The sequence below is a fragment of the Canis lupus genome, chromosome 3 (assembly GCF_003254725.2).
Source record: "Canis lupus dingo isolate Sandy chromosome 3, ASM325472v2, whole genome shotgun sequence".
Taxonomy (NCBI): Eukaryota; Metazoa; Chordata; class Mammalia; order Carnivora; family Canidae; genus Canis; species Canis lupus.
In genome coordinates, this window is record NC_064245.1 from 57,092,885 (window position 1) to 57,106,263 (window position 13,379).

Consider the following 13,379-nt stretch of genomic DNA (forward strand, 5'->3'; position numbering starts at 1 on the left):
AAGGCGGCGCTAAACCTCTGAGCCACCCGGGCTGCCCTGTAGTAAAGATATTTTAATAAACATAAAAATCAAGCAAGTGATAGGACAGATGTGCTGCCCATGAAAACCAGAACTGTTTAAATGTGGAGACAGGAGCTCTCTCATGGCCAGATAAAAGCTGGTATCGACAAATAACTGCTGGACAGAAGCTTCGCACTGTCTACCTTCATCCGTTTTGTTTGTTTGTTTGTTTGTTTTTGTTTTTTTGTTTTTTTCCAAAGGACCTAGCAAAAGCCCAAGACAAGAACCAACCAGGATAAGATCAACCGGCAAAGGCAGCAATACACATGTGACAGGAAAGTGGTCCAGTTGGACGTGCTCTGGGTGGCAAAGGACTGAAACGAGTTCATTGACCAGAACCCACATCAGCAATGATTCAGCGGAGGCTGACCTGGACAGTGGGAAGGAGGTCTTGTCTGTGTGCCAAGAAGCATCCAGACGCTCATGGAAGGTGCCGGTGGGTCAACAGATCTGGAAATACTCTGCCATCACAGTTACGGTGACTTGGGAAACTGTTAACTTCCCCCCTCACTTCTTCCAAGAATCTCAAGTTCACATGAATCTAGAGATGTAGAACTATGCGAATGGTTCAATTTCAATGCTTTCTAGATCTTTTTTTTTTTTTTAAGTTTATTTAATTAAGTAATCTCTACTCCCAACACGGGTCCCGAATATCCACCCTGAGATCAAGAGCCCTGTGCTCTTCTGACGAGCCAGCTGGATGCCCCAGACTGCTTCTAGTTCTAAAATAACATGTGTGCTTGGAGTACCCACATCAACATATCCCAAATTTTGTTTCTTAGAACAGGGATCTTTTTCCTCATTCCTTTTTTTTTTTTTTTAAGATTTTTTTTTATTCATGAGAGACATAGAGAGAGGCAGAGACATAGGCAGAGAGAGAAGCAGGCTCCCTGCAGGGAGTCTGATACAGGACTCGATCCCAGGATCCCAGGATCATACTCTGAGCCAAAAGCAGATGCTCAACCGCTGAGCCACCCAGGTGTCCCTCTATCTTTCCTTTTTAAAATGTTTTTTTATTTTGGAAGAAATTTAAATCTACAGAAAAGTTGAAAGGATCGTGTGATAAACACCTGAATATCCTTTACCTAGACTGTCACATGCATGCTTTTTTTCATGTGTATATAAATATAAATATATATAAATGAAAAACATCAAAGTATATATAAATAGAATATCTTTTATACCCACACACACACTGAAAAAGCTCTTATTGAATAATTTGCAAGTAGCCGACAGTATGGCACTTGTCCCTGAAGTGTGTATCTCAAAAATGTGACATCCTACAAAAACCTAAGAGTCCATATTACACCTAAAAAAATATTATAAATAGTTATTTGATAAAATTACCCAATATTCCATAATATTAACATTCCCTCAATTATCGCCCAAATGTCTTTTCTGGCTACACATCTTCAGACCGAGGACCCCCGAAGGCTCTCACATTGCATGCTGTGATTTTTCTCTTTGGGTTATCTTCATCTAGAATAATTTCTCCTGCCTTCTTGTGTTTCTCATGATGCTGACTTTTTTTTTAAAAAAGGTCTAGAATAAAGACCTGAAAATACACCCCCTATAAACGCAGGTGCTAAATACATTTGAAAAACAAGGGATTCAGCAAAATTACGCGAACATCTGTCCTCAAGACTTTTCAGACTCTTTCATGTTCATATTGTTTCTTAGTTCCCAAGAAGGAGAGGCTGTGTTTGGTGTCATCTAAGTTAATGGATCTGAGAGCCCTGTCCTCCTAGCCCCATCCTTCACGCTGCTTTGTGAACAATCAGGATGGTCAGGGCAAAAACTGAAGAGTTAATTTTAAGCAGTGCAGCCACCTGTAACATCTTCCTTGCTTTGGAAGGACATTCCTCCCTCCAGGCAGGAATCTGGATTTTTATGCCGTCATTCAGCTGTATCTTGAACAGATGAGAAAGATCAGCACATTTTAAGTGAAGTTAAACCTCTAGCCAAGTGCCAAGAGCTCAGAGCCACCCACCTGCGGTTGGTAGCCGATCACGCTGATGCATCTCGGGTCCACGAATGTGATGATCCCATCTGAGTTGTGCCGAGATAAGAACTCTGTGGGCACTGACATCCCGCTCATGTCCATGCACACAGGAGAGCTGGTCACCTGGAAGGGGGGCATCCACACTGAGGTGGTTCTGGCAGAGACAGAGGTGGGGACGGTAGGAGAGACGGACACGGGAGGAATCCACGTGGAGTCAGTTTTCCGGATCCTTCTGAGTCATTCTTGCACCCAGCCTAAAACTTTCCGAGCGCCCTGGACACACCTTCTACTAACTAGCACTGGGGGCCCTTACACTTCTGAGCCTCGATATCCTCTCAGTCAACAGGAATAATGAGTCCTGTAATCTCTCAGGGTCGGGTGAGGTTCAAAGAGATCCTGCATGCCGACCCCGGCACGATGCCTGGCACGTAGTTGGGTGCTCAGAGACATCAGTACCCACCTTCCCCTTACTAAGGATGGTCAGAATATTTGGGAAGTACACACTTGTGGAGCGAATGTACCCCATTGTTCTTTCTTCACCCACCTGTAAGGAACAAGCAGTGTTCATCACAGGTGAATGAAACTACTCACTCATTTGTCTGAAGGTGGTAGAACCTAGGAACCAGGAGTGTGATAGGCTAGCATCCTCTGAGATGCATTTACTGCATCCCCTGTCAACAGCAGGGGAAGGCTGGCGGTGCCCCAGGGGGAATGAGGGGTCCAGCTGCCTGAATGTCTACTGCATGCGCTGGATGCTGAGCCCACGGGCTCTACAGACACTATGTAGTACATGCAACTGTCACAAGATTAAAGACACATTCCCCATGTGGCTTCTTAGGGCTTTGCGGGGAGGGGCATGCGCTCAACCAAGAGAACAGACTCTAAGGAAGGACAATAGACTTGTGAGCCCGACACCAGGAGTGTAGGGAAGAGAGAATGATCCTGACTATGCGGATAGAGGAGTCCCTTCAGCTGGATGTTGGAGGAGGCCAAAATAGATAGAGGTAAAAGGAGAAATTTCAGGAGGAAGAAAGAGGAGCAGGAAACACCAGGCCTCAGAAACAGCCTGTGGAGCCCAGAGAGGTGGGAAAGCACTTGCAGGGTCTGCGGAAACAGTGAGGAGGGCTTTGGGAATCAAGCATCAGGGGACAGGAGGGAGGAGGCTGGAGGAAGAGTTGGTGCTTCACCCTGAGGACCCAGGGGAAGCATTTCAGCCAGTCTGGCAGCTGCCATGGAAGCAGAAGCCGATGCTGCTGTGGCTGGCACTCGAGTGGGGGGTGGACCGAGTGGGGGCACCCTGCTGCTCAGTGTGCCTCCCTGTGCTCTCCCAGATCCAGCTGAAGCCTGTGCTCTCCCAGATCCAGCTGAAGCTGTCCAGAGAGGGACCCAAAGCCCCGAGAACGCTGGGCACACAGGGGTCAGAAGAGGCAAACCCGTGTGCTTGCGCTCTCTGGCACAGCAAGCCCCCATCAGAATGTGCAAAGGGCCATGCCCTTCCCCTCACCTGGAGTCTTCCGATTGCCACAAGGCAGTACTTACTGCCTTGCCCCACATCCGCATCCTCCTCAGGGATGGTCATTCCTGAAAAGAGAAAAGTCAATGTCATCAACAACGAACCCAAGACAGGTGGCAGAGGGGCACAAGTACCCAAGATTTTATGCAACCCAAAATACAGGTCCATGTGGACCGCTCAGGGTCTGGGAAGGGAGCCAATGCATTAACCAGCACCCGCTCCCACCCAGCTCCTCTTGAGCTGCCTGACATCTTTGGTAACTTCAGGGGGCGGGGTCATCTGCATCTGTGCACGACGCAGAGGAGGTTAAGGGAGATGAAATGATGAAATGCAAATTATTCATTTATTTACTTGCAAAATGTGGCCAAAACATTTAGCTAGAAAGGAAATCTCAGTAAGAAGTGTAAGTGGGTGTTTCTGGTTCCATAAATATTTCATTTACAAGGGTGATAAAAGAGATACAAGTGAAGGTTATTGAGCATTGAAAACCAGTGCCCTTTGGGGTGCCTGGCTGGCTCAGTTGGTGGAGCATGTGACTCTTATTTTTTTTTAAATTTTATTTATTTATTTATGAGAGACACACACAGAGAGAGAGGCAGAGACACAGGCAGAGGGAGAAGCAGGCTCCATGCAGGGAGCCCGACGTGGGACTCAATCCCAGGTCTCCAGGATCAGGCCCTGGGCTGAAGGCGGCACTAAACCACTGAGCCACCCGGGCTGCCCGCATGTGATTCTTTATCTTGGAGTTGTGAGTTCCAGGCCCACGTTGGAAAATTACTTGAAAATAAAATCCTAAAAAGAAAAAGAAAAAGAAAAGAAAACCAATGCTCTGGGTAGGCAGGATTTGGTTAAAATAGTCCTCAGGGTTCTTTGGTCAAGGAAGAGTCTTCTGCTCTGTGCAGGAGCCTGACATAGGGTTGCCCATGGTACAAGCTTCTTGAGTGGCCGAGGTTGATCCCTGACAAGCCACCACCAGGATCTAACTGCAGGTGAACCTGCGGGAGGAGGGTGTAGAGGAGTGCAGGGAGGCAGGGGCAAATGCTGGCATCAGCAGGAGGAAAGACTCATTATCATGCTCTATTCTGATGCAGCATCTCTGGCAAGGTGATACTGAGCCATCTTCAGGTTACCGTCCTGATACGTGTATTTTCTCTATATTTTCCAAGGGTTACTTGCACAATACTCTCAAGTAACATGTGATCTTTAAAAATGGCTTTGACTTAGTACCCAACAACAAAAAGACAAATATTCCCAAGTAAAAATGAGCAAAGGATCCGAATGTTACCCCAAAGAAGACATACAAATGACTAATAAGCACATGGAAAGATACTCAACATCATGAATCATTGGGAAATGCAAATCAAAACCACACTGAGATACCACTTCACACCTATTAAGATGACTAATAAAAAAAAAATGCAATAACAAGTGTTGGTAAAGACATGGAGAAACTGGAGCCTCGTATACCACTGGCAGGAATGTAAAATGGTGCCAGCACTTTGGAAAACAGTCTGGTAGTTGTGTCATGAGGTTAACCACTGGGCCACCATATGACCCAGCCGTTCCACTCCTAGGTGGATGTCCAAGAGAAATAAAAAAATCTGCCCACACAAAAACATGAGCATGAACGTTCATAGTAGCACTATTCACAACAGCCCCCCAACGTGGAAACAACCCTAATATCTATTCACTGATGAGCGGATACACAAAATGGGGCAAATCTATACAATGGACTATTACTCAGCCACAAACAAGAAGTGCTGATGTGCACTACAGCCCAGATGAATCTCAACAACATGGGGCTGAATGAAAGAAGCCAGACACAGGAGATCACACAGTACATGAGTCCATGGGAAATGTCCAGACCAGGCATGTCCATGGATACAGAGAGTGGATGCCTAGAGTGTGTGTGTGGGGGGAAGGGGGCTACCTGTTACCACGTATGTAATTTCTTGTTGCCGGTGATAAAAAAAAAAATACCCTAATTTTAATTGTGACAGTTGAAAACTGTCATGCAACACATGCAAAACACATGCAACACATGAATGTACCAAAATCCAGATAACTACACGCTTGAAATGGGTGTAGTTGGTGTAGCTGCAGTAAATGCAGGCATGTAAAGAACCCTGGTCCTTTAAGGAAGTTTGGGTTTACTGAAGATTTTAGGATATGTGCATTATATCTCAACAAAGCCGGTCTAAAAAAAAAAGGATTCTGAAAAAAATAAAGAGGTGGGACTGAGGGAAGTAAGGAGCCATCCAAAAGCCCCATGGAAAAAAAAATCAAAGGTGACATTTTGGTATACTTTTGTCCAGTCTTAGTGGAGCAAGTTTAGGAACTAAATAAAAGATAAATATTAAAATTAACCTTAATGATGCTAATTCTCTTTATGCCCTTTATTGTGTGTATATGTGTATAATAAGATGTCTTTCCTTTCTTACATTGTTTTGTCCTGCTTTGGAAACTTTAGAACTTATTGGGAAAGCCTTTCAATGTGTTAAAACATCTGTTTTTCATTTTTCCTTTGTATGGACGGACCGTGGTTCGTCCGACCCCATCTCTACGGTTCTTCATGGTGTGGGATCGCAGCTTCCTGCTCACCCAAGTAAAGCAGCCATGCACACCCTTCCAGACAAAGCCTTTTAGTGCAACGAGGACATCTTGAGGATAAAAATCCCTAGAAGTGAAATTGGTGGCTCAAAGAACATAAATGGTACTTTACTGTTGGTTATATTTGCTTTGCTTTTATTTTGTTAGAATATATATTTATTTTCCGTCTTTTGTGGACAGCCTGCACAGGCTTTTGCTGTACGAAGATCTGTTTGGGTTTTTTTTCCTCACAGATTCTGAAACTGTCTTTACATATTAAGAATATACAGGTCCAGGGACACCTGAGTGGCTCAGCGGTTGAGCGCCTGCCTTTGGCTCAGGGCGTGATCTCGGATTCCTGGGTTCTAGTCCCACATCGGCCTCCCTGCCTGGAGCCTGCTTCTCCCTCTGCCTGTCTCTGCCTCTCTGTGTCTCTCATTAATAAATAAACAAAATCTTAAAAAAAAAAAAGAATATACATATCCCATACAAGTTCCTTTTTAAGTGTGTTTTCTGTATTTTGTCTATTTGTTTTTATATAGAATATTATTAAAGTACAATTAAACCTGTCAGTTTTTACTCTGTGGTTTTTGCCACTGGGGCTCATTCTATGAAATGATCTCTACCCTACGGTTATGGAAAACATTCACCCATGTTTTCATAGAGTACTTTGAAAGCCTCATATTTATCTTTAATAAATCTGAAATTTATTTTTGATATGTTTGACTTCATGTTTTCCAAAGGATTAGTCAGTTGTCCTCAAACTATGTACTGACTAATTTTTTCCTTTCCCCACTAACTGAAAATGCTTCCTTCATCACAAAGCACATTTCTATTTTTTTTTTTAAGATTTTATTTATTCATGAGAGAGAGTGAGAGAGAGAGAGAGAGACAGAGGCAGAGACACAGGCAGAGGGAGAAGCAGGCTCCTTGTGGGGAGCCCGATGTGCGATTCGATCTCGGGATCCCGGGATCATGCCCTGAGCCAAAGGCAGGCGCTCAACCGCTGAGCCACCCAGGCGCCCCACACAGCACATTTCTAAAGAGACTTGGGTCTCTTTTAGGTCTTTTTGTTCAATAGTTTGATTTTTAAGTTCAATATATCACATTTTAATTATTCAGGCTTTAACATACATATTTCCATGTCTGGTATGGCAATTACTTCTTAGTACTTTATCAAGATTTTGTTGGCTATTTTTGTATTTATTGGCCCATATGAATTTCAGAATTAATTTTCACTTAAAAGAAATCTCATTGGGACAATTATTGAAATTGTATCAGATCTATACACTGGTTTGGAACAAACCAAAATCTTTATAATGCTAAGCCTTTGCATCAAGACTATGTGTGATGCTCTAGGTAGCTGGATCATTTGTGTCCCTCCATATTATTTTGTAGTTTAAGTACTTCTATATATCTCATGTTAATGCTTTTAGCATATACGCTGCAATGCTGTTATCTTCATAAATGGGTATTTCTTTTTTAAAAATTGAATTAGACCTGTCTGATGTTTTCTCTCACAAGTCTTCATGAAGAACTACTCACCACTAGGGCAATACTTTTGTTTTCAAATTTAATTTTTTTCATTTTTAGGGGCAGCCCCTGTGGCGCAGCGGTTTAGCGCCGCCTGCAGCCCAGGGTGTGATCCTGGAGACCTGGGATCGAGTCCCACGTCAGGCTCCCTGCATGGAGCCTGCTTCTCCCTCTGCCTGTGACTGCCTCTCTCTCTCTGAATAAATAAAAAATAAAATCTTTAAAAAAATTAAATTTTTTTCATTTTTATTTTCACTAATTCCATTTTCTTAGTTTGCTTATAGTATTTTGTCACTATTTTTCTGGTTTATAGTTCAAATAAGTTCTACTTTCATAAATTAAATTCCCAATTTGTAAGTTAAATTCCTAGTTTTTCTGCATTTAATAATGAAAGTTTTTCAAGCCACAGCTTTCTTTCAAACACTGGCCATGTGCCCTAAGTCTCTAGATGGAGTGGGGTCACAGTTGCTACATACAAAATAGTTTGTTTGTAATTAGGGTTTCATTTGATTTTCATCCTTCACCAAAAGTTGCTCAGGATGAGTTCCTTTATACCAGTAGTTGATTTGCCCTTTTATAAGGACACCAGTTGTACTGGATTAGGAACCCATCATATTCAGTGTGACCTCATTTCAACTTAACTAGTTACATCTGCAAGGACTCTATATCCAAATAGGTCAAATTCTGAAATACTCGGGCTTAGGACTTCAACACATGAATTTGGGGAGGACACAATTCAACCTATAATGCCTTCTATGAATATTGTATGTCTACTCCTCCCCTTCCTAGTAGGTTAGCCATGACACGGACACAGCACATGAACCAAGAGAACACTGTCCTGTATCCATGACAAGCATCACTAATTGAGCATGGGCTTCTTTCCCACTAATTACAGAAGCAGATCCAAAACAGCTAGTCAGAGTGGGCCATAAAATAAAACCTATTTGCCATTTCTGTTTTCTTAGTGTTTTATGACAAAGTTTCATAAATTCTTTCAATAATAATGATTACATAAAAACTTTACTGATACTGGTAAATCTGGGTACTTCCTGGTACTGCAGGGTGTCTGAGTGGGAGATGCAAAGAGAGATGTAGGTACCAAACACTCCCTAGCTCCCTACGATGCTCTGAGCTCTGTTTAAATATTAAATAGTTTAAATATTACAAAAATGCAGAGAAAACAGATACAAGAAAGCTATAATAGGTACAACATGACATGAACGAAGTGGCTAGGAAGTCAGCAGAATCCTGGTGAAGGCTCTATGGAAAAGGATTCATGAGAACTGGGTGTGTGTTTGGTGGGACTGGGAGGCCCTGGAAACAGATGGCTCTGGGATGGCACTCGGGGAAGGAGGTGCAGCATGGTGCCTCGGTGAGTCTGGCACAGTTACATGTGACATCCAGGCTCTGAGCACCCATGCCATCAGGATGTCTCTCATGTAAGGCAAAAGCTTATGAAAGTACCTCATCCATCTGGAAAGTACCCATTGTCATTTCAGCAACCAGAACAAGGTTTCTATGTTTTCCTCATAGATGTCCCAAAGGCCACTCACTACAGCCCATGCACTCCGCTCTCAAAAAAGGCTGCCAGTGCCCAACTCACAGCCTATTTTATTTCCTTTAATGCAGGATACTGGCAAGTTGGGGTGCTTGGTTGTCTAGAGCAGAAGGATGGGAAACAACAGTCTGTGATTGGTTGTGGACAGGATAAAAACAGGCACAAGTGCCAGCCACCAGCAGGTGGATTTGAGGGCAGTGGATCCTATGGAGCATAAAAAGAAATGCACCAAAACAAACCACCAATAAAACAAGTCATAGGGGAGATAGCACTGGGCTGAAAAGCCCTGAAGATATCTTTAAATTGTCCTTTTAATTTCTGTCCAGCTCTGGAACTCTGTCACAAGAACTCTCAATCAGCAGAGAAAGATGAGAGCTCATTCTGTATCCCTCATTCATTCTATGCAACAAAAACAATGCAAACAAAATGAGAAGCTAAATGTCAGGCTAGAAGAAAATATTTGCAACATATAGGAAACAGAGGATTAATCTTCATAATGTTATAAAGATGTCCTCTAAGTAAATGAGGAAAACACATCACCCAACAGGAAAATGGGCACACAGCATGAACAAGCAACGTGCAGGGAAATACAAAGAGTCAAATATACTCAGGAAAGTCATTCAACTTTGTTAACGAAGAAAACCCAATTGGAAATATGTCCTTTCCCCCCTATACTATCCAACTGGCAAAAATTACAAAAGAATGGAATCATTCTTGGTAGGAAAGTGGGAAAACAGACACACTCCCGTCCTGCCTTGCAGGGTAAATTTGGTGATATCTACGAGAAGGGACCTATGTCATTGCTCTACCAATGCTGAGATGACCCTGCAGAAACACCAGCACTTGTGGGTAGAGAATCACATACAAGGGCATTCTGGGCAGGAGCCCCAACCTGAAAACAACATCAGTGCTCCCGTTTGAGGACTGGCTGATGAAATATTGTGCAGCCACTTTAAAGAATGAAGTAGCACTATATGTACTGACTTGGAAACATATTTCTGATATCCATGATACATTAAAAAACAGCCTATGTAATTAAATATACAACATGAGCTCCAACTGTTTCTCTATATAGAAAAATACCTAGAATAAAAGGCACTGGTGTGTTATCAGTTGGTTCTTGGAGGTGAGTCCTGGGTAGGAAGGGAGACTTATTTTTAGTTCGTAACTTAAAAAATTTTTTTAAATGTTTGTGGGTGAATTTTACTATAATTTTAGAGATTGTTATAGACCTTTCAAATTTCTTTAATGAAGATGGGCTGGTTTTGTCATAGCCATTAAAAAAAATAGAGATACCAGGATAAAAGAGCCCAGCACATGATGTTTGGTACTTAAAAGGGTGGGCTTCACACACTTGGGAAGTTTTCTGAGGTGGTTCCTCATTCTCCAGCAACTCCTGGACCCCGAGTATGGCGTATGTAAATCCAGACATCAGAACTCTACCTCTTGGCCCTCAAACTGAGGGAGAGTGTACCTGATGATGCTAGAAGTTTAATTCTAAACCATCTGACAGAACTGCAACACTGCTTTCCAAATTAACTGGTCTTGAATCATGAACATTAACATGCATCTTCTTTTGCTTAAAAGGAAAGTTGTAAATGGGTATCTTCTGCTTTTACCTGGACTTAAGAAGATAGAGCTTTGTTTCCAATAAGTCATAGTCTGTAAACAGAGCGCTGGCCAGCAAGGAGCCAGTGAGGGGCTAGCCAGAGTGACACCAGGGCCGCATGGAGGTGCAGCGGGGACATCGGGAGTGAGGACAGCCCCTCCCTCGGCCTCCCTTCACTCTGCCATCCCTAAAGGGAGGAGGGGGCTGTGGGCCTCACCCACTGTGAGACTGAGGCCCTGTCACCTTCCCTGGTGGGGATGGGGGTTTCACTGGAAAGCAGCACGGCTTCAGGGTGATTTTCAGCTTCAGTCATACAGAGTTCACGGATACAATGACACACTCCGCTGGGGGCTTCTAGACTCTGCAACCACCACCCTTCTCCCAGTGGAGAGGGCGGGGCCACGTCCTGCTGTCCCCCTGCTGGCCCTCCTGCCCGTGCCCGTGGCTACTGAGGGCTGTACTGCTGCTCCCTCCCTGCCAGCCCTGAGCACGCTGGGTGCTGGCTGGCACCCACAGTCCCTCTGCGCTGCAGGGCTCTGCTAGCACACCACTCGCCACAGCCTGCCCCTCAGCCGCCCCGTGCCGACCATGCCATGACCCCTCACCATCTGGTGCCTCGCCACTTTTGCCTCCGTGTTCCTCTCTGTGAACATCAGGCCCCTTGGAAACTGTATTCTTGGCAACCCAAGCTCATGGCCATCTACGTCTTGCAGGCTGTGACCTGGCTGTGTTCGTGCCTTCCTCAGGGGGACCACCACCCCAGCAGAGGCTACTCCTTCCTCCAGTGGCACTGGTTGTGGACCCTGGTCCCTGGCCCAGGGCTGCCTCCACACACCTGTCCTGTCGCTGTGCTCTGCAGCGTTGGACTAGCATCTCTCTCTCTCCAGTCCCGTCCCACTTCCCCACGCTGTGGTCCACCCTGTTGCCACTTCCATCCACCCTGCCATAGTGCAGCCGTCACCCAATTTCAAGTCCCCTCTCTAAAGAACCTCAGAAGGCTCCCCGTTGGTCACCAGTTTCAGAGCCACTTATTCCATCTGTGAAAGCACATCCCAAAATCTATTTTGGGGAGCAGCTCATCCAAGGAAGAATCCTGGTGAATGATATAAGGGTAAATACTTTTGATAGAAGAATATGATAATTTTCTGCTACAGATTGGCTGAGCTCACCTGCCAGTATCTCCTTACCCCATTCTGGGGACTTTTCAGAAAGTGGAGCAAAAGGAGGCCTGTGTGTCCTTCAGAGCATGTATCTCAGAGCACAGCAGCTGAGCTCTGTGGGTACCCCCTCCAATACAGGGAGACACAAACTGTCTTCACATTTGAAATGGTGGTGATGAGGTTTTCTCTGGATGTCAGGAACCCAGGCTATAGCTCTGGAGGCCTCCCAGTGCATGCTCGAAGTGGCCATACTGGTTCCAGGAAAGAACACTGTAAAGGGAAAGTGGTCATGGTGGCTGACACCAACAGGAGCAGAAGACAAGTCTTTGGTTGGTTTGATTGTTTATTTTTAAAGGAAGCTCCATGCCCATCATGGGGCTTGAACTCATGACCCTGAGATCAGGAGGCAAGTTCTTAGAAACAGAGTGTCTTGATGGTGATTAAGGGTCCCAGTGCTGGAGTGACCAGAGTCTGGATTCAGGAATCCTGACTCTTACCACGTACTGACAGCAGAACCTCCAGCCTCTCTGTAGTTCAGGAAAAGGGACTCATAAGAGCCATGATCTGTGAAATGGGAATAGCAGTGAGCACTGGGTGAGCACAGTACCCGGCATGCAGAACTCAATACAACCAGTCCTTGCTTTCCCTGCGACCCTGATCCAAAGACGTGGCCTTAGCACTCACCCAAAGACAGGGCCTGTTGCAGTGGCCTAGCTCCGATTGGCAGTAGGTTTCCTCTGTGGGGTCTGGGCTGTGGTTAAGGGCAGGGGACAGATGATGGGGTCAGCAGAGATACACAGCCTTGTGGGGCTTTCGGTGCTCTCTCTGCCACAGAGGAGGGGCTGGCCTGAGGTGATGCTCTCCTTGGCTCTGACATTCTGTGGATCCAAATGCCAGCATGGAGCTCAGCCACATGGTCTGTCAAATTTGACATGCTCTGTGTGCTCCTCCTCAGTGCCACTGAGTATCTAGGGCCACCCTGGGTATTCAGCAGTGTAAGAGACCCAGCTCCTTCCTCAAGGAGCTCACTGACTGGCAGGGGCATGGAGAGCCAGGTCACCACGATTCCATGTGGTTTGTATTAGGATAGGGAGATGAGCACAGGGCTGAGAGGGGGCCATGCAGCCCAGGAGGGACGCCAGGGCTAGGAGGAACAGTGTCAGGAGGGAACTCTTTCTGGCAGGAGCCACAACATTTATCAAAGTGGACCAGGATAATTCTAGCCATTTTAACAGATTTGAGTCATTCCCTGATTGGTTTCATAAACTTACTTTGCCCCCCGTTCAGTTACTTTTCCTTTGGAAACATGCTTTGCTAGCGCCAGGTCGAAATAGATTCTGAGTCAATACACAAAT

General features: G+C 45.0%; 1 protein-coding gene across 1 annotated transcript in view; it reads right to left on the minus strand.

Annotated features, from left to right (window-relative positions):
- ARNT2 (aryl hydrocarbon receptor nuclear translocator 2) overlaps positions 1-13,379 on the minus strand; it is a 148,377-nt gene that overhangs the window by 33,206 nt on the left and 101,792 nt on the right. Inside the window, 2 exon segments of the mRNA XM_025438116.3 lie at positions 2,051-2,185; positions 3,567-3,643. Of these exon segments, the coding sequence (XP_025293901.2) occupies positions 2,051-2,185; positions 3,567-3,643 (212 nt within the window).